This window comes from Urocitellus parryii, chromosome 5, assembly GCF_045843805.1.
Source record: "Urocitellus parryii isolate mUroPar1 chromosome 5, mUroPar1.hap1, whole genome shotgun sequence".
Lineage (NCBI taxonomy): Eukaryota > Metazoa > Chordata > Mammalia > Rodentia > Sciuridae > Urocitellus > Urocitellus parryii.
The window spans coordinates 182,214,907-182,239,672 of record NC_135535.1 but is presented as its reverse complement, the minus strand read 5'-3'; the positions used below and the strand labels follow the sequence as shown (position 1 = coordinate 182,239,672).

Below are 24,766 nucleotides of genomic sequence, written 5' to 3'. Positions count from 1 at the left end.
AACAGCAACAACAAAAACATATTATAAATGATACCTTTGTAAGGTGTCACAACACAAGTTCTAATTTTTTGGCCATTTATCTTGACACTATAAGATGCATGATAAGCCTAAATGCTTCTTTTCAAGGTCTACTGTTCCAGATTGATAATGTCTTAAAAGTAAGACTTTGCAAGTAAGTCATGAACCAAGTGGATTGCAGAAATCAAGGTGAGTGTAACACTTGGTATTTGAACATACCTTTCCAAATCAGCAGAAGCTTTTACAAAATTCCTGAACTATATGTGACTGTACTTTAAGGCCAAAAAGTTGGTCAGGAAACCGCCTGGTACTTGGAAATGAAAAAGAAATTCCTTGCTATTTGGGCACCATCTTGTGGCATGATTTGAATACAGCAACAAAGTTATAAGAGGCAAAAAAATAGGTTTCTGCAAACTGTGAACCAAAAGCTGGTTAGTTAATACAGTGAGTAGCCTGGGACTAGGCTATAAGACAGATTTGAATTGGGTTAAGATTCTCCAGGAGCCAGCATGAAGGATAACTGGCTTGCTCATGTTCCAGGATTTCTTGGGAAGGCAGTGTAGTTTCGATTTTTATAAACATGGAAAGTTAGGAGGAGATCTAAAGGCAAAAGCAGACCTGGACCAAATCAACTAAAAAAATTAAACTAAAAAACTAGTTCTAGATTCCAAAGAAAAGTGAAGAAACCAGAAACCTGAATTATCAGAACTCAGATTTTTCAATAAGGTAGGAAACAAGTCAGAAAGGTAATATGAGAGTTAAAGAAAAGATACCCAGGAACAGCAGAAAAATATGACTGGCCCATAATCCACAATTCCAAAATCAAAACAGTTCTGAAAACAAAAGTGTTGTGTTTTGTTTTGCTTTTGTAAAAAAGTATGGATTAAAATTCAATGATAGCAAATCTAACCTGAAACGATACGAGGCGAGGCTGTTCTTATATATTCCATTTAACATAGAGTCACACACTGCTATAGAAATGTTAATGTGAATTTGGTGTCAAAATACCTTATATACAAACAGAGATATGATAAATTGTGGTATAAAAGTGTATTAAGAATTGTAATGCAATAATAATAAGAGAGCTCATGTATAATGGCATAATTTGGTGTGAACATACTTTATATACAGAGATACGAAAAACTGTGCTGTAAATAGATAATTATGATCGTAATGCATTCCACTATTGTCATTTATGTAAAAAATAATAAAAAAATAGAAAAAAAGAAATGTTAATATGTTTTACTTTGATGTTATGAAACATGTTTTAGAGATTATATTACCTTTCTAAATCTGGAAAGTTCAGAATTCTAAAACAGGTCCCACACTAATGCTTTCCAATAAAAATCTAGCTCTGTATTACCAAATATATGTAAATGTAAGAGGAAATCCGGGTGGTAAACAATATGAGAAAACTAGCAACAGAGGAAGACAAACGGACAAGCAAACAGTGAAAATGTCAGGCATAAATTTAGAAGTGCAGAATATGAATAGCATAGAAAACTACAGGTTGGATATTAAAAGTAATTTCTTAATTTTTAAGGTGAGGAAACAAGACACTTGGGGAACTTAAGTGACTTGTCTAAGGTTATATAATAAGTTAAGAACTGAAACTGGAACCCAGGTCTTTATTTTAACCAGCATACTTTCCACTAAAAAAAAAGAGGGAAATATATGAAAAAATGTACTGACAGAAAGATAAACATATTGTCCCTTCATTAAAGAGAAAAGAAAGCAGATAACAGCTGACAGACTGCCTGAAACAAAGTGATTAACTTTACCTCTAATAATTAAAAGAAGTAAACAAAGCCCAACAGCAATCATAAGGGCAAGTAACTATGGGAGAATAGAAGATAAACAGAAAATGATAAACCTAAAATGTTCAGATAAACGTGGCCCTGAACACTTTTATTCTGTAGTATAATAAACTGATAAATTACTGTATTAAATGAATTGACTGAAAGCATGAGTGGTCAGTTAACTGCTTCTCACTGAGGGAATGGAAAGCACTGAAGATTGAAAAGGGCCAGTTTGGTGTCATTTTTTTTTTTTTTAAATAAAGAAAAGGATTGTAAAGACTTTCAAAAATTACTTCTAAACCTAAGATAAATTATCACAAAATTCATTTGCAGCCACCTACAAAGTAAAAATCAATATGCTTTGTATAAGAATTTGATTGCCTTCTTGGATGGAGTGATAAACTTGGTACATCAAGGAGAAGTAATCAAAGTAACCCATTTTGGGGGTACTGGAAATTAAACCCAGGGGTGCTTAACTACTAAACCATGCCCACAGCCCTTTTTATTTTGAGACAGGGTCTCACTAAGCTGTTTAGGGCTTCATTATATTGCGGAGGCTGGCCTAACATGTGATCCTCCTGCATCAGTCTCCCAAATTTTGCTGGGATTACAGGCATCTGCCACCACACCTGGCTCTTCTAAGTAACCTTTTAACTTTAGCAAGATTTTAGATTTTAAATTTACCAAGTATTTATATGATCATCAGTATACTAGAAATTATCATTCAGATCTCATAAGGAGGCACTGGATTCTGGAATTTAGAAAGTAAGTTTATTAGACAGCAACTGACACCAAAAAATTAGAAAACACTGCCTCTTAGGAAAAAAAAAAATCACATTAAAAAATACAGTTAGAAACAAAACAAACTTCAGAGAAGAGAAAAAAAAAAAAAAACACCAAGAAAAGTACCTGAAGGTCTAGTTAGGAGTCAACATCACAGCACTGTCCTTGAAGGCAGAATAATGGAATGCCTACAAAGGTTTTCAGAAAGTAGCAACTGTGCCTAAATTTGTTTTATTACAGTTGACTTAATAGAAAGATGGTTTTAAGGTCCTTAATGATTTAATTAATCAAACTAGGTGATCAACTGTTTATCCTTTTAGTTTTGTGAACCAAAAATATGGTCTTTTAGTACTAATTAATCATCTCCCCTAAGAGTAAAATGAAAATTATAAAGTAAAATTATAGCAGGCCTTGAAAATGAGAGGGTAGCTTGTTTTGAGAGGCAATGATATCTATCTTTAATTTCAGGTAGGTATCAAATGTTTGGATAAGTGAACATGGAAAAATTTTACATATATTCCTGAGTTCCATCTTATTTTAAAATGTGTCTTTTAATCATTCAGTATGAATCAGTTGTTTAAAACATATGATTAAGTCAAACATAAAACACTCAAGGATGATCTATACCTTTCATTTTCCATTCTTAGGGTAGCTCTGATTTGTTATGCACTCTGCCAAAGTAAAAAGATACTTTTCTCATGTTCAGAGACTATGTACTACTAAAGCTCTCTTCCTCCTAATATGCACAATGTGGTGTACTTTAAATGATTTGGGTATTTCCCTTTTCTTCAATTCTTTCAGAAGTAGCTTGTATTTATGAATCTGTTCTTCAAGGCATAGCTTTTTCATTAAAAGGGTAAGAAAAATCCAAGTAGGATGGAAAATACTAGCAGGAAAAGCATTTAAAACTCAAAATGACAAATTTCAAACTCATTCATTAGGAGGATTTCATATGCAGTGTTTAACTCTGGATTTTAGAAAAGAAAAATAGAGAGGACTTACGAGTTCAGAGTAAAACCACAAGATTTATGAAGAAAAACTCAGGTAACCAATGTCATTATTCAGTCAGTGAATACGTTGAATTATCTTTTTATATCCTAGGCAACAGAACTCTTCCATGTAGGAGATATAAAGCTGGAAGAGTATTACATAGTATTAATGAAAGTACCTATACCATGCTAATTCTGAACAACTGGAAGTGGTCATTTCAATACTCACCAAGAAACAATATAATGACTGATCAGCAATATTGTCATGTGTAGTGGATGAGGAGCAGGAGCACATAATACTAACTGTCATTACTTGGCTCTTATTTAGAATATTAAATTCTCATTAGTCATTTGAAAGAACAGTATCTTAAATTTGTAAAGTACCTTGCTGAACATTTTTACATAGTTTAAAAAATTTTTTTAGTTATATATGGACACAATATCTTTATTTTGTTTATTTATTTTCACGTGGTGCTGAGGATCCAACCCAGTGCCTCACATGTGCGAGGCAAGCACTCTGCCACTGAGGTACAATCCTAACCCCATTTTTACATATTTTAACTTATGTTGTACTTAAAAAATTCCCCCTGGTAAGGTAGGGAAAGCATTACTTTCACTTTATTGGAAAGTGGGGCAAAGAGAGGCATAACTGAGTTGCCTATGGCCACACAGCTAGTTAATGGGAAAATCTTTATTAGAATCCAGATTCCCTCATTCTTAAATGAGCTGCCCTTAGCCTTTATAGTTACAGGTTGTTCAAACACAATGGTGTGCAGATGTTCTATATTTCTACCAAGGAAAAAAGTAGAGGAAACTGGTTTAAACTAAACTACCATGCAATCTTTAAGTCAGACCAAAGGAAGATTTTTCTAACAGAAAAACTGCTAACCACTACTAGAGATAACTAAAAAGAAGACTGGTTATATAAAATTCTCTGGAGACTAAAAACATTTATATATAATGTTTAGATACAAATGAATGTTTTAAGTCTCCAGAGAATTATGTATGTTTTTGTGTGTAATTTTTTTCCCCCTGGGAGAAAAAAATGTCAATTGTCCTAAAAGTTCTTCAAAAGGGATTATAGTATTATAGGTACAGTGGGTTTTAATTAATAAGACCTATATTAAAGTCTCTCATTTTACCAGGTGGTGACTTAGTCAGTTACTTACCTTCTCAAAGCCAGTTCTAAACTGAAGATAATATCACTTATCACAAAATTATCATGAAACAATACCATCACAACAAGTTATACCGACTGTTTTGAATTTCCAGTCCCTTTTCATTAAAAAAACAAAACACACACACACATCCCTTTTAATTTTGAAACGACAGGAAAACTGGAGGTATAATTCAATGGTAGAATGCTTGCCTAGTATATATGCAAGGCTCTGAGAGGTCCAACCCCAACGCAGTAGAAGAAGAGAAAAAAGAAGAAAGCAATGAGAGGAGAAACAATTGCTTCAAATATCTGAAAGTAGTCCATATTTTCTTCCTTACTCAAGACACATGTCTTCACTAGATTTTTAAGTCTTAAAGAGAAGAGGAATCAAACTATGCCTTCTAATTCTAAGGATGATGCTTGGCACAGGGTAGGTGCTCAGTGAATGGCAAATGGAGGTGATAGAGCATTATAGAAATTTTAAAATAAGAAGAGTAATGACAAAAAAAATCATGTACTGAAATCTACCCTGGATTCACTATATAATGACAATGCTACTATTATTAATAAAAACAGCAGCAGCTAATATTTATCACATACTTATTATAGACCTACTGATATAGCAGTGAGAATTTCTATAGTTTTCGAAGATGACTAAGTACTTTTCATGGATTATCTCATCTGATTTCCACTTTATGGAAGAGGAAACATAGGCCTCCAGAGAGTATTTTGCCTTAGGTCACAGTTAATAAATGTCAGTTAATAAATGGATCCAAGCAATCTGATTCCAGGATAATGTTATCCACTGTGTTGAACTGATTTCACTGAGAACAAGAATATAGGTTCTGCTTAATACCCAATCAAGGTTTATTTTTAATTTTCATAGGGAAAAATAAGAAATTAAGTAAGAAGCCATGTAGACAAGTACATGAGTATTGGCTCAATACAGAAAGATGCCAAAGAGAGACTCACCAGGAAATTTTCCATATGCATGTTCTCAGACATAAAGAATAGGAGAGCTCTGAAGCAAAATAAAGGAAGAGTCCTCTAAATCCATAAAGCCCCTGTTATAAATAGATAGGAGGAACCTATCACAAACAAAGACCTTCTTTAGAAAAGCAACAGGGTATTTAACCAACAATCTCATTTTTAAATCATCACTGAAATGTCCTTTGTAAAGCAAGGCATTTAAAAACAAATGCTTCCAATGGAGTTGCATGCTGATGTGCCTATAGAGAACTAAAGGGAAATACAATATCTATGTGAAACAAATGCTGCAATATTTGTAGAGATACAGGGAATACTACAGTGACAGAAGCATGGTACATTGCTAAAGGATTACTATCTCCTTCTTCAGATACCACTGTTGTTACCCTATACTCATCTTCTGAGATAGATGTAGTTATCATGCAGAAGTCATTTTCCTCAGAGATAACCAATTAATACAGGGTTTAGGACACTGCACACTCTTCTTTAATCTAGTTCTATTATTGTCATATATAAAAACTAGGGGAATTCTTCTCCTGTTTCAATAGTTTGTAAGAAACCTTGGAGTGAACAATGTATTGGGGGCAAAATTAAAACTGCCTCATTATAATCATTAAGGTTTCAAAATTATTTCATTTCAACTCTGAAACTCTAGCACCTGCCATGACACACTCTGTCACTGGTTATCTGGCCAGTGCAGCTGAGAGTCTTCGAGCTGCCTGCTATCACCAAAGCAGAGTGGACAGGAAGTATTAATGGCCTTGTTAAGACTGGCAATAAACAAGCAGTCTGAAACTTCAATTCATTTAATGGAAAAATGAAGTTACTTTTCAGTAAGTGGAATTTTCAGAATAAATTGCCTCCACAGATTCCACAGATCTGGAGCTAAGGCAATGAGAGTGTCTAAAGCCTGAAGGTTGATAAAAAGTACTTAAGTGCCAAACCCAAGGCCTAAGTCTTTACATACAATTCAAAAGCCTATAAAGAGGAGATGCATTTTAACCTCAACTCCAAACTATAAGAAAAATCCTACTTATGGATCAGGGAAAATATTTTCTGAGAAATCTTGGGTACCAGAAAATCATTAGAAGACAGGTAAATCTAGATGTCCTCTAATTGAACCACTCAGGATGATCTTAAAAAGACAAAACTTCCTCTTACACATATTACTACCAATGTTGATTGCTGATTTTTCCTTAATTTGCCTTTTACCTAAGACTGAAGCCATGTTATAATAGCATGGTGATTTCATGGCAATTACAGTCCAATGAAACCATGGCAAACACGTTTTTCTGTCTGGGTAACTGAAATGTCTTCAGAGGAAAAGTTTTCTGAGTTTGGAGCAAAAACTGTAGGAAAAAGCCAAGAATGAGCTAAACAATCTCTTGGAAAACAACAGTAGGAACATGGATTAGGGTGCCATGGTGTATGGAATAGGAAACAAATCTTGATCCTAAAAATTTTCCTCCTGAATATAAGGCTTGAAAACAATTTCTCTACATGTGAGAGGCTTCTAGAAAATGGAAATGACAAAACAAAACCCCACACATGCCTTACAGTGAACTGTAAGGGGACTAGAGAAGAACACTATTGCCTTAGCTCACCTCGGGCTGCTTGCAGTTTCTTTAGCTCTGCTTCCCGTTCTGTTTTGCTCTGTTTGCTTCGGACCCCAAGAGCACTGATAACTAACCTTCTGGCTAGGGCTGCTGAAGTCTCAGGTCGCTCCTTTGCTGGCTGGAGGAACTCTAAATGGGAGAAAGGGAGGAAGTAGGAGGGAGTAAGGAAAAGAAAGAACTACAGCACCATGTGATTTAACTCAGTTATTAACACACAAAATATACTAGCATCAAGCAGATGACAGAGGAAATTAACATGGCAAAGCACAATCTTGGTTTCACTATCTGCATTAACATAATTTCTTACAGTGACTATCAAACAGCTAAAACAGACGTAAACTAGTTAAGGTTGACATCAGAAACTGGTTGCTGCATTGCTTTCAGGAAGTATCTCCCATTCTCCAAGTTACCATTCAGATGGCCTATTTCCAACATAGTGGTTTTCTTTTGTCCTTAATTATACTTTCTTTAACATGAAAAATAGAAGTGATGTCTTTAGAACTCTGGATGGCATACTAGGCTGGAAAGAATAACATCACCATCACCAAGGAAAGCATTCAGAATTAAAAGCTCACCAGCATAAGCTCTAGCTTTGGCTTTGGCTGCTCTTGTGGCCTGTGACAGGGGCCTGATCTTCACCATCGTATGTTTAATACCCAGAGCATCACGAGCTATAAGGAGGAATAAATATAAAGAAGAAGATGTGAAGTGAAGTGACACAGAAGGAAATTTAGGACTAGTTCTTAGAATGCATTTCAGAGATGTTACTTTTTTTCTTCAAAGCAAGAAATACATATAAGATATACACAATCTGTAAAGAATTAACTTTACATAAACTATGGCTCTATGACCAAATCCAGGCAACCCACCTATTTTTGTCAATAAAATTTTATGAAACAGAGGCAAGCCCATCTGTTTGCATATTGTTTGTTGCTGCTTTTTCTTGCTACAACAGCAGAGTTAAGTAGTGACAAAAACTTTCTGCCTCACAAAGCCTATAATTTAGTTTACTATTATTACTTATTTTATAAAATAAGTTTTTGAGCTCATGATCTAGGTGGTCCAGACATGAACCAGCCTTCCAACATCTCTAACTTCTCTGAATGTTTCTGCATCCAACCTAACATGAACTCCATGACACATGTGCAAAGGTCCAATCACATATCCAAAAAGTAGGTATTAAAGTTTCTCATTGGATAAGTTAAAGGGATACTTCAAATTCATTTGTCTGAGAAAAATAAATAAATACTATAAGATTCAGTGCCACTGTCTTCTTAAATCTCAATCTGTAATCTGTTCATGCACTATGAGCAAGTAACCCTGGAAGGAGTTGACCATCTCTCCAAATACCATTGAATAAGGTGAAAAGAGATAGGGGGAAAACAGGTATGCCTTAAAAATCTTTATCAATTCTGTTATCTATAGGAGCTGGCTGAGTAAAATACCAACTGGTTGGAATAGAGAAATAAAAAAAAGTAGCAGATGAAAATGGACAATAAGAATGGAACACTGACATCAAAAAAACACAAATAACCCAATCAATAAATGGGTCAAGGACCTAACAGACACTTCTCAGATGATAATGTACAATCAAACAATAAACATATGAAAAAATGTTCAATATCTCTAGCAATTAGAGAAATGCAAATCAAAACCACTCTTAAGATTTCATCTCACTCCTGTCAGAATGGCAGCTATTGACAAACAACAATCAGTGTTGGTGAGGATGTGGGGGAAAAGGTACACTCATACACTGTTGGTGGGACTGCAAATTGGTACAGCCAATATGGAAAGCAGTATGGAGATTTCTTGGAAAATTGGGAATGGAACCACCATTTGACCCAGCTATCCCTCTTCTCGGTCTACACCCAAAGGACTTAAAAACAGCATACTACAGAGACACAGCCAAATCAATGTTTATAGCAGCACAATTCACAATAGCTAAACTGTGGAACCAACCTAGATGCCTTCAATAGATGGATTAAAAAAAATGTGGCATATATACATAATGGAATATTACTTAGCAATAAAAGAGAATAAAATCATGGCATTTGCAGGTAAATGGGTGGAGTTAGAGAAGATAATGCTAAGTGAAGTTAGCCAATCCCAAATAACCAAATGCTAATGTATTCTTTGATATAAGGAGGCTGATTCATAGTGGGGTAGCGAGGGAGAATGGGAGGAATAGACAACTCTAGATAGGGCAGAGGGGTGGGAGGGGAAGGGAGGAGGCATGGGGTTAGAAATGATGGTGGAATGTAATGATCATTATTATCCAAAGTACATGTATGAAGACACAAATTGGTGTGAATATATTTTGTATACAACCAGATATATGAAAAATTGTGCTCTATATGTGTAATAAGAATTGTAATGCCATTCTGCTGTCATATATAAAATTTTTAAAAAAGGAACACTGAAATGGACTGGGTATGAATACCTGTAATTGGACTGGAGAATACTCCTAGGGCATGTGTATCATCCACCCATTTAATATCAAATCCTTTCTTTCTGTAACAACAACAAAAAAATTATTTCTTAAAATAAATTTTCCTTTTGTGAAACATCTTTCAAATAGAGTTGTATAAAACATTTCATGAGAAAGAAACACTCAATGAGAACACAGGTGGAATGGAGATAATGACAAAAAATAGTTTGGAGGACAGAAGAAGCCATTGAATTTTAAAAGCAATAATACCATCATAAAGAATTATCTCAGAGTATTTTACATCCCCAGCCATTTTATAGACATCAACTAATTAATCCTCACAAGTCTCTTGGGGAGTTAAAGTATTTAATGCCCTATTTATAGGAGCTGTTCTTATGGGGAAAGAATGAGAAAGGATGTAAAGAACAAGCAGGAAAGGTAGAATAATATAGAGGAGGAAGAAGTAGTCAGAAGGTCACCTAGATTTAATGCAAATATAAACTCTGCCACAAGTGGTAGGCAGAGGAGGGTATTATGCAAGATGTCATTAAAATTCTAAAATAAGGAAGTAATGGGCAAAAAGACAGCTATAATCATGTAGCTTATAAATTCTCTTTTTACTTGTAGAAGGGAGGTAAGAAAGAATATAGGAAAGATGGTGGCAACATCAGAAAAAATGGAGAAAAAAGAAATCATGGTAAGAAATATCAAACCAGGTTACAATCAAAAGAATGAACATTTACATACTAGAAAAGTACTTTTATTTTGGAACAGACCTACATAGTGCACACAAAGAATATAAAAATGATGACATACACTTCATATTTTTTTCATCTAGAAGCTGTTTGTAGAATCAATAAAGGTTCATTGGAAAGAATATGGGTTTTGAGTGTCAAGCATAAATAGATTCAATGTTTCCACCTTGAGACCATGGACCATCTCTCGAGGCTATGTCTGCTCATCTGTAAATGTAAATGCAGTATCTTTGTCACTGAGTTGTGAAAATGGAAATGAGATCATCCCTGACAAAACCAAGAACGTGGCGTTTAGCACTCAGTGGGCATCTTATAAATGAATGATGTACATTATTAATAGCAATGATCATCAGAAAGATTATTAACACTGATGAAGATAGTAATGAAAATATGAAGTTGGCTCTGGTATCTGACTGAGGCATTTGCACCATGACCCCTTTTAAAAAATTTTTATGAAAATATAAAAAAAATTGCTTAAATATTTTCCTTCTTTAATGAGTCAAAAAAAATTCCTTTAAGGGAAAATGAATAAAGAATGCTTTGAAGATTAGTCAGAGAATTTCCTGAATAAAGGTAAGATTAACTATGGCATAAAATGACCACAAGGGTTGAAAATTGAAAAAGTTCAATAGTAAATCTATATTATAAGATAGTTTACAAAACAGATGAATTTTGAAGGGCCTTTCAGACTTTGAGATTTCATAATCCTTAAAATTCTTCTCTTTGGGGGGAATAATTTTGGATTTGACAGAAAAAATGGTTTTATAGGTAAGACTAGGAAGAAACAAAACAAAGGAAAGAATTCAATTCACAAGAATTAATTTTATTTTTGAGGAAATTCTAGACATCAACAAAATGATCCTTGGTTTTACAAACTGTTACTATTAATGACAACCTAAGGTAGTTCTAATTTGGACTTTCATTGACTTCTGATACTGGGTCTTAACATGATTGCAATCAATTAAATTGACTGACCTATACTACCCATTTAGAGTCAGGTTTATGCCAGAGAGTAACTGTCCCGCAGAATCCATTTATCCCTTCTTTCTTTCAGTTACAGAACCAGAGATCGCCCCCAGCCAAGTTTAACTGATTAAACAAGCATGTAGCTGCTTCCTGGTTTTGTGCATTCTATAATTTTATGTAAAAACCAAATGTTTGTTTTTATAAATAAATAAATATAAAGTTTTATTTTATATTTTACAGCTACTTTCACTTGTTTACATATTGTGTATGGCTGCTTGTAAAGAAACAATATAGCATCACCTAAAATATTTACTATCGAGCCCTTTAATAAAGTCTTAGGTACTTTACCCTAATGTATAATCTTATGAATTCTAGATGTAAATAAATTGAATTTTAAATTTATAACATCAGACAACAGTCTTGACACATATGAGTACTGAAATATTAAAGTGTTTACTTCTTGATATTGACTTTTCTCAAGACCCTGACCATCTTTATCACAATAACTTTTTTCCTGGATTACCTCTTTATTCCTACAACATAATTTTTTCTTGTAAGCTAGATGTACAGAGGTATACTTCTGACTCCTTTATCCTCATGTCCCCCCAGCCCCACTTTTATAGTACTAGGGATTGAATCCCAGTCTTTCATGTGGTAGGCAAGCACTCCACCTCTGAGCTACATCCCCAACCCTATTTACTGTATTTTATCTTTTTTGAGACAATCGAAGATGCCCAGGCTAGCCCCAAACTTGCAATTCTCCTGCCTCAGACTCCTGAGTATCGAAGATGCCCAGGCTAACCCCAAACTTGCAATTCTCCTGCCTCAGACTCCTGAGTAGCTGGGATTACAAGTATACATTATCTCTCCCAGCTATCTTCTCCTATAAATATATCAACTATACCCATATCAAGAGTTAGCAAAAATGTTCTCAGCTAGACTTAATATTTTCATCACATAATTTAAATTATAATAAATCTATATAATATGAATGTTAAGAATAGTTATATCTATAAAAACTGCTGAATGCTTTTGAAGACTAAAGAAAGGTAAAGTCACTAAGGGAAAAAAACTATTATCAATTATGTTTGGGTAAAAAGAGTTATAAAAGAAAGTTTAGTCTATAAAGAATACGCACTTAGGTAACTATGAAGATATAAAGTTCTTGCTTCACTTTAAAGAAATCAAATTATAAATTGCAGATGAGGCATTATGAGAGTGACTTAAAGGAAAGAACTCTTTTATCAACACATCAATGACTTAAAAGGCTGGCGGGTGGGGGGTTGGAACCACATCAAAAGACTGGCAAGTGAGTGAATTCCATAAATGAAATTTATGTATTAAATTAAAATAATTGTGACATATAACAATTTTTAAAAAACATTCTCCATTTGACTATTTCTAAGTGGCCAGAAAAACCTCAAATCAATAATTTAATTTAGAGGTCTCCAAGTGTCCTTGGCACTTGGCAGGAAAAAACACATCCTTCTCAGGAGAAATCCTCTTCTTTCATTGTAGGCCTCAATTCCCATAAATAAAATTCTAAGAATTATTAGCATACAGTAAAAAATAACTAAGACACATGTCCCCCCTGCCAAAAAAAAAAAAAAAAAAAGAAAAGAAAATAAAGTCATTGTGAGCAAAGATTTGCAGAAACAAAAGATACTAAAACAGGGGCTGTGGGTATAGTTCAGTGGTAGAGAAAACTTGCCTAGCATAAGCAAGATCCAGGTTCAATCCCCAGTACCACCAAAAGAAAGATAACAAAATTGAACTAAAAGGACTTCAGGTAAAGTAAAACTACATGTCAAACTTCAGGTTAAAAAACACTTCAGAATATTTACGTACTTAATATATTATGTTTAATTTACTTAAAATGAAAAGAAAATTGGAAGAATTTGGAGAAAACAAACTATGAAAAAATGAAGATGCAACCGGGTATGATAATATATGTCTGTAATCCCAGCAACCCAGGATGCTGAAGCAGGAAGAGGCCAGTCTAGGTAAAACTCTGGTCTCAAAACAAAAAATAAAAAGGTCTGGGGATGTAGCTCAGTTTGTGAGGCCCTAGATTCAACCCCCCAGAACTGCAATCAATCAATCAAAAAAGTAAATTTTAAAAATGCCATGTAAATTTTAAAAAATGAAAAATTTTGAGAACTGGAAAAAATAATAAATGAAATTTTAAAACATAATGAATGTACTAAATGGCAATTAAAGCATAACTGAAAAAAAATGAGTGAACTGGAAACTAAAACTAAAGGAATTATTCAGAATGCAACAAAGAGCATATGAAAGAAGTAACATAAGGATTAAATGAGAAGGTCTAATATATATGTAATTGGCAGCATGTTAAAGGAAGTAAAAGAAAGACTGGAGTAAAGGTAATATTTGAAGAGATTTTTTCTACTCCAAAAGTTCTCCAAAATAAATGAAAAACACTAATCCACTGATTAAATAAGTCCAAATAATATAAACTCAGGATAAATAAAAAGAAATCTACATCACAGTGAAGATGAAGAATAACAAAAACAAAGAGAAACTCTTTTTTTGGCAGGGTAGGGGCGGTAGGAACCAGGGATTGAACTTAGGGGCACTCAACCACTGAATCCAGCCCTATTCTGTATTTTTTTTTATCTAGAGACAGGGTCTCACTGAGTTGCTTAGAGCCTCACTTTTAAGAGCATACAAAGGGAAAAGAAAAATTACAAGCAGAAGTGACAGTTGTCAAAATGTCAGCTGACTTATCATTAAGAGGAAGTCAGAAGACAGTAGAACATCTTCAAATTTCTGAGAGAAAAATAAATTGACAATGTAGAATTCTATATCCAGCCAAAATATCTTTCAAGAATGAAGTTAATAATTTCGGATGGAAGATACAAATGATACCGTAAAGAGATAAATCTAAATGCTGATATATAAAATAAAAACAATGTCAAATAGAACTTAGAGAAAAAACAAAAAGGAATTAAACAGTTGTAGTAAGTTGAGGAAGGGAGAAGTGGGAAATCGAATCAAAAGTTCTTATAGTGTTTAGATGGAGGGCAGAAAATTTGCTTTAGCCACAGATAAATTAAACATGTATTTTATAATCTAAAGTAACCAAGAATTGAAACTGATTATCATTAAAAAAGGGGGGTAGGGGGTATAAAAAATACCTACTCAATCCAAAAGAAGGCTAAAAATAAAAAGGATAAGTAAACACATTGAAAAAAATGGTAAGTAAATATAAGATATATATTTGGACATAAATCCAAATATATCAAAATTACAATAAAAATAAATGGGATATATGTACCATGAAGACAGTTTCAGAAGTCAATGATGATGATCTTCTAAAATGATAAAATATAGTTTAGAAAAGCAACCTGGCATTTTTAAAGAACTTAGAAGAGTAGTAGTTGGAAATAAAAGATTTCTAATGGACATGGATAATAAAATAAAAAAATCTGATGCTAAAATAAACAAAAGGGAATATGAAAACAAGATGATTTTTCAGAAGACACATTAAAAAGACTTCATCCCACTTTCCCTAATATCTGTAACCAATAGCAAATACTTACTGGTAACTGCAGAAAACCCGTAGAAGGTCTTCTGTACGAAATTCTTGGGGGAAGTCATAAATTTCAATGACATGTGGAAACTCACATTCACTGAGATCAATATCAGGAACTTCATGGTTGTAATAATCAAATCTAGGTTCCTGGATGCTTTCCCTGTTCTTCATATTCCCTGATAACTAGGAGGAAGAAGCATATAAGTTACTGCTGACATCAAATCAAGGTATTATAAAATATCCTCCTATATATAAACAATCCTGATTCCCTGTCTCCAAGTTTCCATTCTTTAACCTTTCACACTGTCTCTGTATTAATGTTATTCATAATACAATAATGACCACATGTTTACCATCTAGTTTATGTTACAAACATGGGATAGCTGAAAAGGTGTTGAAATTCCAGCAGATGAACAATGCATGGAACTTGTACCTATCAACCAGTATGTAAGCAAACTTATCGAGGGGCTGGGGATGTAGATCAGTGATAGTGTTTATCTAGCATACAAGGCCCTCGGTTTAGTTCCCAGTACCACAAAGAAAGGAATTTGTTAAGACAAATGTAATTAATATAAGTAATTATACTAAAAATTTCTAGCTTAAGAGTTACCTAAGGGATTTCTCACAACAGTGGGCTAGTGAAGGAAGTAATGATAATGTAAAGTATCTAAAATTCTACTATCCTATTAAAACTCTGTCTCTCTCTCTCTCTCTCTCTCTCTCACACACACACACACACACACACACACACACACACCAATCCTGAAGGTTATTAATTATTTCACACTAAAACAGAAGGGGAAGGGAAAAGGAGGAAGTGGCAGTAAGATCATGACAATCACTGCTCACTCACTTGTTATAAGACCTAGATGCAACTACTTAGGGTATCTGCTCTTTGTTAATCAAAATTCTAACTAGCTCCCTTCAAGTTTTCCCTCTTTTAGGCTGTACCTCTTTTCTAATCAAATAAGGAAAATGAGAACTTACAATGCTAAGGATACATCTTCTCATCTTGGAGAAGTGAAAAATAGATTTATTTTATTAGGGAGGAAGGAAGAAAAATATGAATTAAACAATACCAATAAAAGTATTTATTTCTGTAATTCCAGTTCCTTTTCTCTGCTTAGCCTCAGTTTTACATCTAAAAAATGAGAATAACAATATTATCTACACTTCATAGACAAGTATACGCACTAAATGAGATGATGTAGTAAATACTTACCATACTGCTTAGCATTCAAAAAAATGAATCTATTTTAAACAAGTTTTAAAGTGCCAACTCTACCACATCCTAAGCACCTGATGTTAGTTCCACTCTACTTAAGAGGTAGAAGCAGGAAAAGACAGTTCCTTCCACTGTAATAAGAAAAAAAAGACCAACTGTTCTATAAAATTATTTTTTTTCTTGAGTTCACAAGACAGCTGTTTGCCAGACAACCAAGGGAATGAAACCCATAGAATGACAAGTTCTTCCAAGGAGAAACAGAAAACACAAATAGTTTTCCCTTTGGCAGACCATGGAAAGAAATGACCATCATAAAAGTGGACAAAAAGGTATCAGCTAAACTTTCAACAAATTCTTAAGTCTGGGGCAGCTAGTGTTAACATTTTAGAATTCAGAGTTCCACAGACAAGAGGAGTCTGCAGTCACTCGTCAATTCTTATGCCAGTGCCACCCTATCTTTATTATCATAGCTTTATATCAAATTTTGAAATAAAAAAATTGAAGTATTACAACTTTGTTCCTTTTTAAAACCATGTTGGCTACTTGGGGCCTCTTGTATTTCCATAGGAATTTGAGGATCAGGTTATTAATTTCTGCAAAAATGGGTAGCTAGGACTGCATTGAACATATTATCCAATTGGGGAAGTATATTAACAATAGGAAGAGATGAACATGGATGACTTTCTGTTAATTTAGGCACTCTTAAATTTTTTTCAATAATGTTTTCTAGCTTTCCTAGTATAAGTGTTATACTTCTTTTGTTAAATTTATTTCTAAGTATTTTATTCTTTTTGATTCTACTATAAATGCAACTGTTGTCTTCATTTTATTTTTTTGACTGCTGGCATTGACTTTTTGAGTTATTTTGCAGAAACCAAACCAAAAAAAGCACTGCATATTTGAGCATTTGTAATAGTACAATCTGAAAGGTACAAAGCAGACTATAAAATACTTTGGAAATACAAATCCTAAGAACGGATTACCAAGAGGAAGGAAAACAAAAATCTGGCAAGAAAATCATCATGGTTCCTTACTCTAACTTGGTCAACAATATTAAATTTGTACACCTACATTTCATTTCGGAGGTAAATACTGAGCCCTCTGGATCCAAAGGCTGATTAAAAAGAATATGTTAAAAATAGCAAATACATAATTCTTATTGTACATTTCATGAAACAATGAACAGGAAGCCTAAAAGTTACATACTCTGGCAAGTTTTTCCTATAACACAAACTATTTATCATCAGGGACTCCTAACTTTTCCTAATAGGAGAAAGAACTTTTCATTTCCTCCAAGGTATGAATATTATCAGGAGCAGTTTACATTTCTACTGGTAACGTGTGTGCGCGGGCGCGCGCGGAGGTAGGAGGTCAAACTGTTAAGAGCACTTTTTATCCTAAGGATCTCAGCAAAACATGCAAGGGGATCTGATAGAGAGGAGGAAAGAGGAATATGTGGCATAAAAGGAGGGAAATCTCGGAGGATAAAATGGTGTGAAGATGGAAGTGAGGACCAGAGTGAGACTGTGAAAAGGGATGGGAAGGTTGGACCACTGACATAGAATGCCTAGGTATGGTAGTGTAGAACTTCAAGGAAAGGTTCTGAGATCTGAGGTACTGATTATATAGATATTTTTGTAGTAGGCCTGGACGGTGTAATACAATAGCTGCCTGGCACAAGTGGCCATGCAATCCAAATGGAGATGTGCTTTAAGTAAAAAATATAAATCAGATTTCAAAGATTTAATGCAAAAAATGCAAAATATATCTTATTAATAATTTCTTATGCTGATCACATGTTGAAATGATATTTTGGACATATTAGATTAAAATATATTAATTCCACCTATTTGTTTTTATTTTTTTCTAATATGGCTACTAGAAAATTCAAAATTATACACGTGGTTCACATTTATAGCTTCTACTATTCTACTATAGACAACTAAAACATTGTTACATGAGATAATATTTCATACAATCATACTGTAAGTTACACATACACACACACAAACACTCATATCCATTATTATGGCTAAGGAATGTTTGATAGAGCAACAATAGAGGTGAGAGGTTTAGAATGATTCATTGTGATGTATCTATTACAGACCAAGGAGAAGTTTGCAAATGACTCAGAATAAATCATTTTGAGTCATGAATCACAAACATTTTAGGATTTTTACCAGTGGTCTTTCTATTTATAAAACATCAATGATGGCCAAGTATTACTCATATGTATAACTAACTTACACAAAACCATTCAACTAAATTAACTTTCTCAAAGTAAGGCCTTGAAGACTATAAGTCTTCAATTATGACATGACATAATTGCCCTGATTTCTATTTGCGGGTATGTAGTGGGGGGAAAATAATGGGGGAGAGTACAAAGTCAGTGAGGCATGGATCATTGAACTTTTTAAGTTTTTGTTTAATTCCTTGTTCATTAAGATATAAAAGGAAAACAAAATGTCCTGAATTATTTTCCCCATAGGAAAAAAACACTACATTATTTTGGAATAAGGTTATCTTTATATCTGTCAGATGGGCATGTTGGATTGGCTATTATAATTATCCTGATCTACACAGAGGGAACACTGGATCATAGAGAGATTAAAGGATACCCTTAAAGTTACAAACCAAATTACTAACAATGTTTGAATATCAACTCTAGTCCTCTGTTAATCTAGTACTACTTCAATATCATATCAAAATGTCATTACAGAAGACAATCAAAAGTAGTGACTGTAACAACATTTGTGATAACTAATTCCCTCTGATAAAGACCTATGGATACAAACTGATATGGAAGAGATGAAGGAAAGGAAAGAAAAATATCAGCGGTAAAACTGAAAAGACAACCAATTTTTTTCTAATCTTATATTCTAGACAGCATATTGACCATAGAATAGATTACAGATTAAGCTTCCCCCCAAGTCTTCAATGTTGTACTAAAGCTCCTATAATATGATTCCAACTACTCATGTTAAACAGAACAGCATTCTGACTTCACCAACATTCTGACTCTATAATTCAATCATAAGGGACATATCTCTAGCTCTGTATTTCTCTACCACACACATAATCTTGCACAAACTAAATACTCAATATATATCTATGGAATGAATAAACACATATGACCTAAGTTAACTAATTATCCAAATGCCTACTTAACAAGACTGAATCTATCAAGAGCTCTTTGTCCATAAGGATTTGATTTATACAACACATTTTTAAAATGATTTTTGAATAACACTCTGAAATTTTGGGGAAAATGATACTCTTTTCTTTACCTTTGCCAATAAATTTAATTGCTCTGTTAAATAAATCATGAAGAAAATCCAAATAATAAATAATCTAAACTTCTGATAGTGTCAATGGAGGATCTTTCCAGGAGTATTTTGTGTTTTATAAGTTTTTCTCACAGCCTGGAATGCCTTTTCTCCTCATGATCCTTCCTTTCCCAAGACCCAGCCTTAATTTTTACCTCCTCTTGAGGTTTTCCCTATCAACTCTAACTTAGGGTTTCTTCTTTTTTTTTTTTTAATATTTCTTTTAGTTGTTGATGCACCTTTACTTTATTTATTTATATGCAGTGCCTCACACATGCCAGGGAAGCGCTCTACCACTGAGCTACAATCCCAGTCCCTAGGGTTTCTTCTTTTCCTATTGGATATATATCTTATCAGTTCTAAGATGCACCTTTCTTCACATTTTAACATTCCTGACATTGAAATATATCTTATAATCACACGTATTATTACTGCTTGCCTACACACATGCATTAAGCATCAAAAGCACCTGTACCAAAACCAGCAGACAATGGTCAGCAGTGTGGAAGGATGTAAAAATAGCTGTAAGTGCAAAGGTGATTTATAATCCCAGCAATGATGACCCTCATTCTTTTATGTAGTCTTTTTAAGAAATGATGCGTCAAAGTCCTTGATATCACAGTGAATGATACTGGATGAAAAAAGCGTCAATGACTCAATCAAGAAATTATTATAAAGAGGTAGACAGTGAACAGGAAGTTTTAGCAAAATCTTTTTTTTTTTAATATCACCAACAAATTTAATGATCAAATAGACTAAAGAAAGGCTGATACCTACACCAGGAAAAAGTGCCCATGGAGCGCCAAACGCATGTACCCAGGAGACATTCTCATGTCTAGAGCTCCTCTTTCCCAGCAGGGGTCCCAAGTTCAACCAGCTGGATTATTTTGAGCCTTACTTTTGCATCTCCTCTGGGAGACAGAATTAGTGATACTGACAACAAACATCCTGAACAGGACTGCTGTGCCAACCAGTGACACCAGCACTGACTTAGCAAAATCTTAATCATTTTACTATATTCACCTTTGGATGTATATAAAAGAGATACAGGATAAAAATTTATGTCCAATTAAGTCTAAAATTTTTTTCAGTATATATAAAATCAAAAACTTTGGGGAAAAGTACTATGTCTAAATTTTTTTTCATAATGATACATATAAAATAATGGTGCATTTCACAATCAACAGCATTTTCAATACAATGAAACAGAATACTACTTTATTTTTTTCTAGTCCTTTCTGAGAATGAGTCTCATGAGCTACACAAGACTGTAAGCTCCTTAAACATTGTTTTCTTTTACTTCTAACAACACCAAGATCACAGCCAGGCACGGAATAGATACTTAATATCTGCTGACTGGCTAAGAACCGTCAGGTAGTGGCATAAACTCAAAGACTGGAAAGCTTCCAGGGATAGAAACTAGGAGGCATGGATTCTAGTACCAATTCTGACATCTAACCAACCCTTGGCTGGGTAAGTATAATCTTTCTGAGCCTGAGTTACCTTATCTATAAAATAAGAGGCGGCCAGTTAGATTATAGGCTAGAGTAGACCCCTTAAACAATGGTTAAGAAATTTATAGTCTTAGCTGAGCACAGTAGCACACTCCTATAATCCCAGCAATTTGGGAGGCTGAGGCAGGAGGACTGCAAGTTCAAGGCCAGCCTCAGGAACTCAGCAAGGTCTTAAACAACTTGGTGAGACCCTGTCTCAAAAAAATAAATAAATATGGGCTGGGGATGTGGCTCGAGCAGTAGCGCGCTCGCCTGGCATGCGTGGGGCGCTGGGTTTGATCCTCAGCACTACATAAAAATAAAAAAAAGATGTTGTGTCCACCAAAAACTGAAAAATAAATATTAAAAGAATTCTCTCTCTCTCCTCTAATAAATAAATAAATAAATAAAGAGGCTGGGGATGTGGCTCAGTGGTAAAGCACCCCTGGTTTCAATCCTCAGCAGTTCTCCGACAAAAGGAAATTTATAGTCTTGTGGTACTAATGAGACTTATTCTCAGAAATGGCTTTTGTTTTAAAAATTATTTTAATCGTACCTACTTATGAGATGCAGTGTGATAATTTGACATATGTACGCAATGTTTAATAATAACATATGTATACAATGTTTAATAATAAAATCAAATTAACACTTCCATCATCTTAAAACATTTAAATATATATTTTGATTAACACACAGCAATCGTACATACTTATCAAGTACAGGGTCATCTTTCAATACAGGAATACAATGTGTACTGAACAAATCAGTGTAATTAACATTTCTATCTCCTTATTACTTTGTGTTTGGAGTCTTCAATCTCTAGTTATTCATAAAATATGTAATAGTTTATTATAAATTAGTCACCCACTATGTTGTGGAACACTAAAACTTACTACTTCTATCTGTGTTTTGGGCACCTGTTATTCAACCTCCCTTTATTTCCTCTCCCCTGCTTTCTCAGCCTCTAGTAATCATTGGTCTACATTCAGACCAACTTTATTTCAGCAACCATATTTGAGAAAGAACACACATTGTCTTTCCATGTCTGACTTATGAAAGGATATCATTCTTATGGCTGAATAATATTCCATGGATAGTGTATAATTCCTTTTATTCATTTATCTGTTGATAGACATCTAGGCTGACTCCATATCTTAGTATTGTGAATGGTGCAGCAATTAACATGGATGTGCAGGTATCTCTTCGATATGATGTCATTTCCTTTTGATACATATCCAGAAGTGGGACAGTTGGATCTTACAATTCAGAAATTACTTTTAATACTAACATTCCATTTTTTTAAAGTCTTGTGCAGTTCCATCTCTAATACAATATAAATTTTTGGTTCCTAACCCTCATAGTTTTAAGTGGTATAACATAATGCTGCTGCCTCACATCTTAGAAGGTAGGAATAAGAACACTTTGTGAGTACTTTTAATTAAACTCAGTTTTAAAAAAACTACAGTCATGGCTATACCAATTTAAATATGAGAGGCATCAGGGATAAGGACAGTGAGACTTGATCATAAGTTGGTAGTTATAAAATCAATACAGCTGATTCAAAAGTCATTATTTATATGGAATTAACCCATACAATCAATTATATAGCTTAGCTTATTCCATTCCTCTATTTCTATTTATATCTTCTGTACTTGTGACTACTTTCCTGCCTGTTAATTAACAATTTTCTATTGAAGAAAATTCATTTTAAATTTTATAAATTACTATAAACTTTGATAAAATTTTGGCTAGAGAACACTTAATTATAAACCAAAACATGGAAGCTTCTGGATTATTTGAATTTGAGTCTATCAAATTATTATTCTTATTGAGAATAATAATTAATATTGAGAATAACTACCAAGAATTTCTCATGTTTGTTTATATTAATATTGTGAATAAATTTTACTCATTTAACTTTCTTATCTTTGGCAAACAGGGAAATAACATAACTTATTTCAAAGAAAAAATATTTTAAATCTTTTCAACTTTTTCATGACCTAAATTCAAAAACGTTCCCTAAAAAAGACTGTGATACTATAGTGTATAATGTTTGGCATAAGTTATATATCTAGTCTTATACTGCTATGAAAATAAATCCTTTTCAATAGGGGATAAATTCAGGCATTTCTACTCTAATATTTTATACTTTAAGTGTAAAAGTAGATAAGGTCTCCAATGTTTATCCCTATGTGCAAATAAAATTATCTAATATATCTAGGCTATGTTTCTACCAACCTTATCAAGAAACCAAGGTCAGAAATGCAAACTTCAGCTTCATAAAATTTCTGACCACGTGTCATACCACATGTCACCTAGAGATGTCTCTAGAATAGACATCAACAATATCTCTGATTATCATCAGTAGGTTATTCTCAAGGCTTGGGACAAAGGCATAGGCAAGAAAGGGGAAAGTGAGAGAATCAGAAAAAACAAATAGGAAACAAGAAGAAAAGAGCTACAATACTGACACATGTATACTGACTGTCCCAAATGTTTCAGATAATCATTTACTGATCCTAGTGCCAGAAGTCAAATTTGAGAGATTAGTCCTTTCACATGAATGATAGTATATGGTACATGAATTACAAGAAGAGACCAAGTAAATATACTGAACCAACATGAACTTGGACCTGACTCCTCCTATTCAGACAGGTTAACATGGCAGACCAACCTTGGCATTCTTGGCAAGACGCTATACATATTCACTAACCATGTAAACACTATAGTAGAATAGATTATATTTAAAATTAAGAGAAAGACTGAGAAGTCAGAAAAACATCTGCTTTTTTCCTCCTCTTCCCAAAATACTTGAAAGGACTAGATGAAAATATATTACTGATGAAGAAGAATGGTAAGACTAGAGTAGGCTGGAACAGTAAAATGAAATCAAACACAGGAATGCTAAAAAGTTTGAATCTTACAAACTAGTCCTGCTGGTTTTACTCAAGTAACTGATAGGATATTCAGTGACAAAAGCTGTCTATAAGACATAAGAAAAATTGCAAAGCAGACAAAGATGGAATTTATTGTCATTCTGTTACTTGCTTGATTTCTGTAGGCCCTGATCCACTTTTTCCTTATGCTACCTTGAGCTACCTATAAAGGCCTCATATGCGGGCCTGTTTTCTCTTAACAGATTTATCCTTCTTAATTACTTAAGAAAGTATTAGTCCCTTGCTATCTATCCTTCTCAGCAACAGGTAGTAGATATGTACCTCTGACCTTCAATAGCAGACTCAGACCCACTGGTTTAAGAAGGAAGCCATTCTTGACCCAGGCAAGAAATATAATAGCATGACCCACAATCTGAAGGATCAGAAATTTAGTCTTGCTGTTTTAAGCCTGGTATCCTGTATATCTGGGTATCCTTTGGGTTTTTCTTTAATAATCTCAGCCTCTGGCCAATCTACACTAAATAGTACTTACATTCCCTCTGTACTGATTCTAGGCCTTATTGTAAACTTATATATCTTCCCACACTCCAAACCCAATCATCACAACAAAATTCTAAGAATTCTGAATTTGAGTGTATTTAGACTGTTGGCTATGCATTTTAGCAGTCAGGCCTAAAAACCTGGGTCATCCTTTCCTTTTCAACACTCTTTTTGAAATCCCTGCCAACAGAATAACCAGCATATTAGTATCTTATGATACAAAATG

General features: G+C 33.8%; 1 protein-coding gene across 6 annotated transcripts in view; it reads right to left on the bottom strand.

The window, feature by feature from the left end:
- Nucleotides 1-24,766, bottom strand: part of R3hcc1l (R3H domain and coiled-coil containing 1 like) — a 91,525-nt gene that overhangs the window by 1,777 nt on the left and 64,982 nt on the right. For 5 of the 6 annotated variants that reach the window (XM_026394838.2, XM_026394842.2, XM_026394836.2 and 2 more), the window contains 4 exons: nucleotides 15,064-15,239; nucleotides 9,792-9,862; nucleotides 7,927-8,022; nucleotides 7,340-7,480 (listed from right to left, as the gene is read on the bottom strand). In XM_026394838.2, coding sequence (XP_026250623.2) covers nucleotides 7,340-7,480; nucleotides 7,927-8,022; nucleotides 9,792-9,862; nucleotides 15,064-15,239 — 484 coding nt within the window. Of the gene's footprint in view, nucleotides 1-7,339; nucleotides 7,481-7,926; nucleotides 8,023-9,791; nucleotides 9,863-15,063; nucleotides 15,240-24,766 lie in introns of those variants that run through there. The other variant, XM_026394843.2, reaches the window with a different exon arrangement.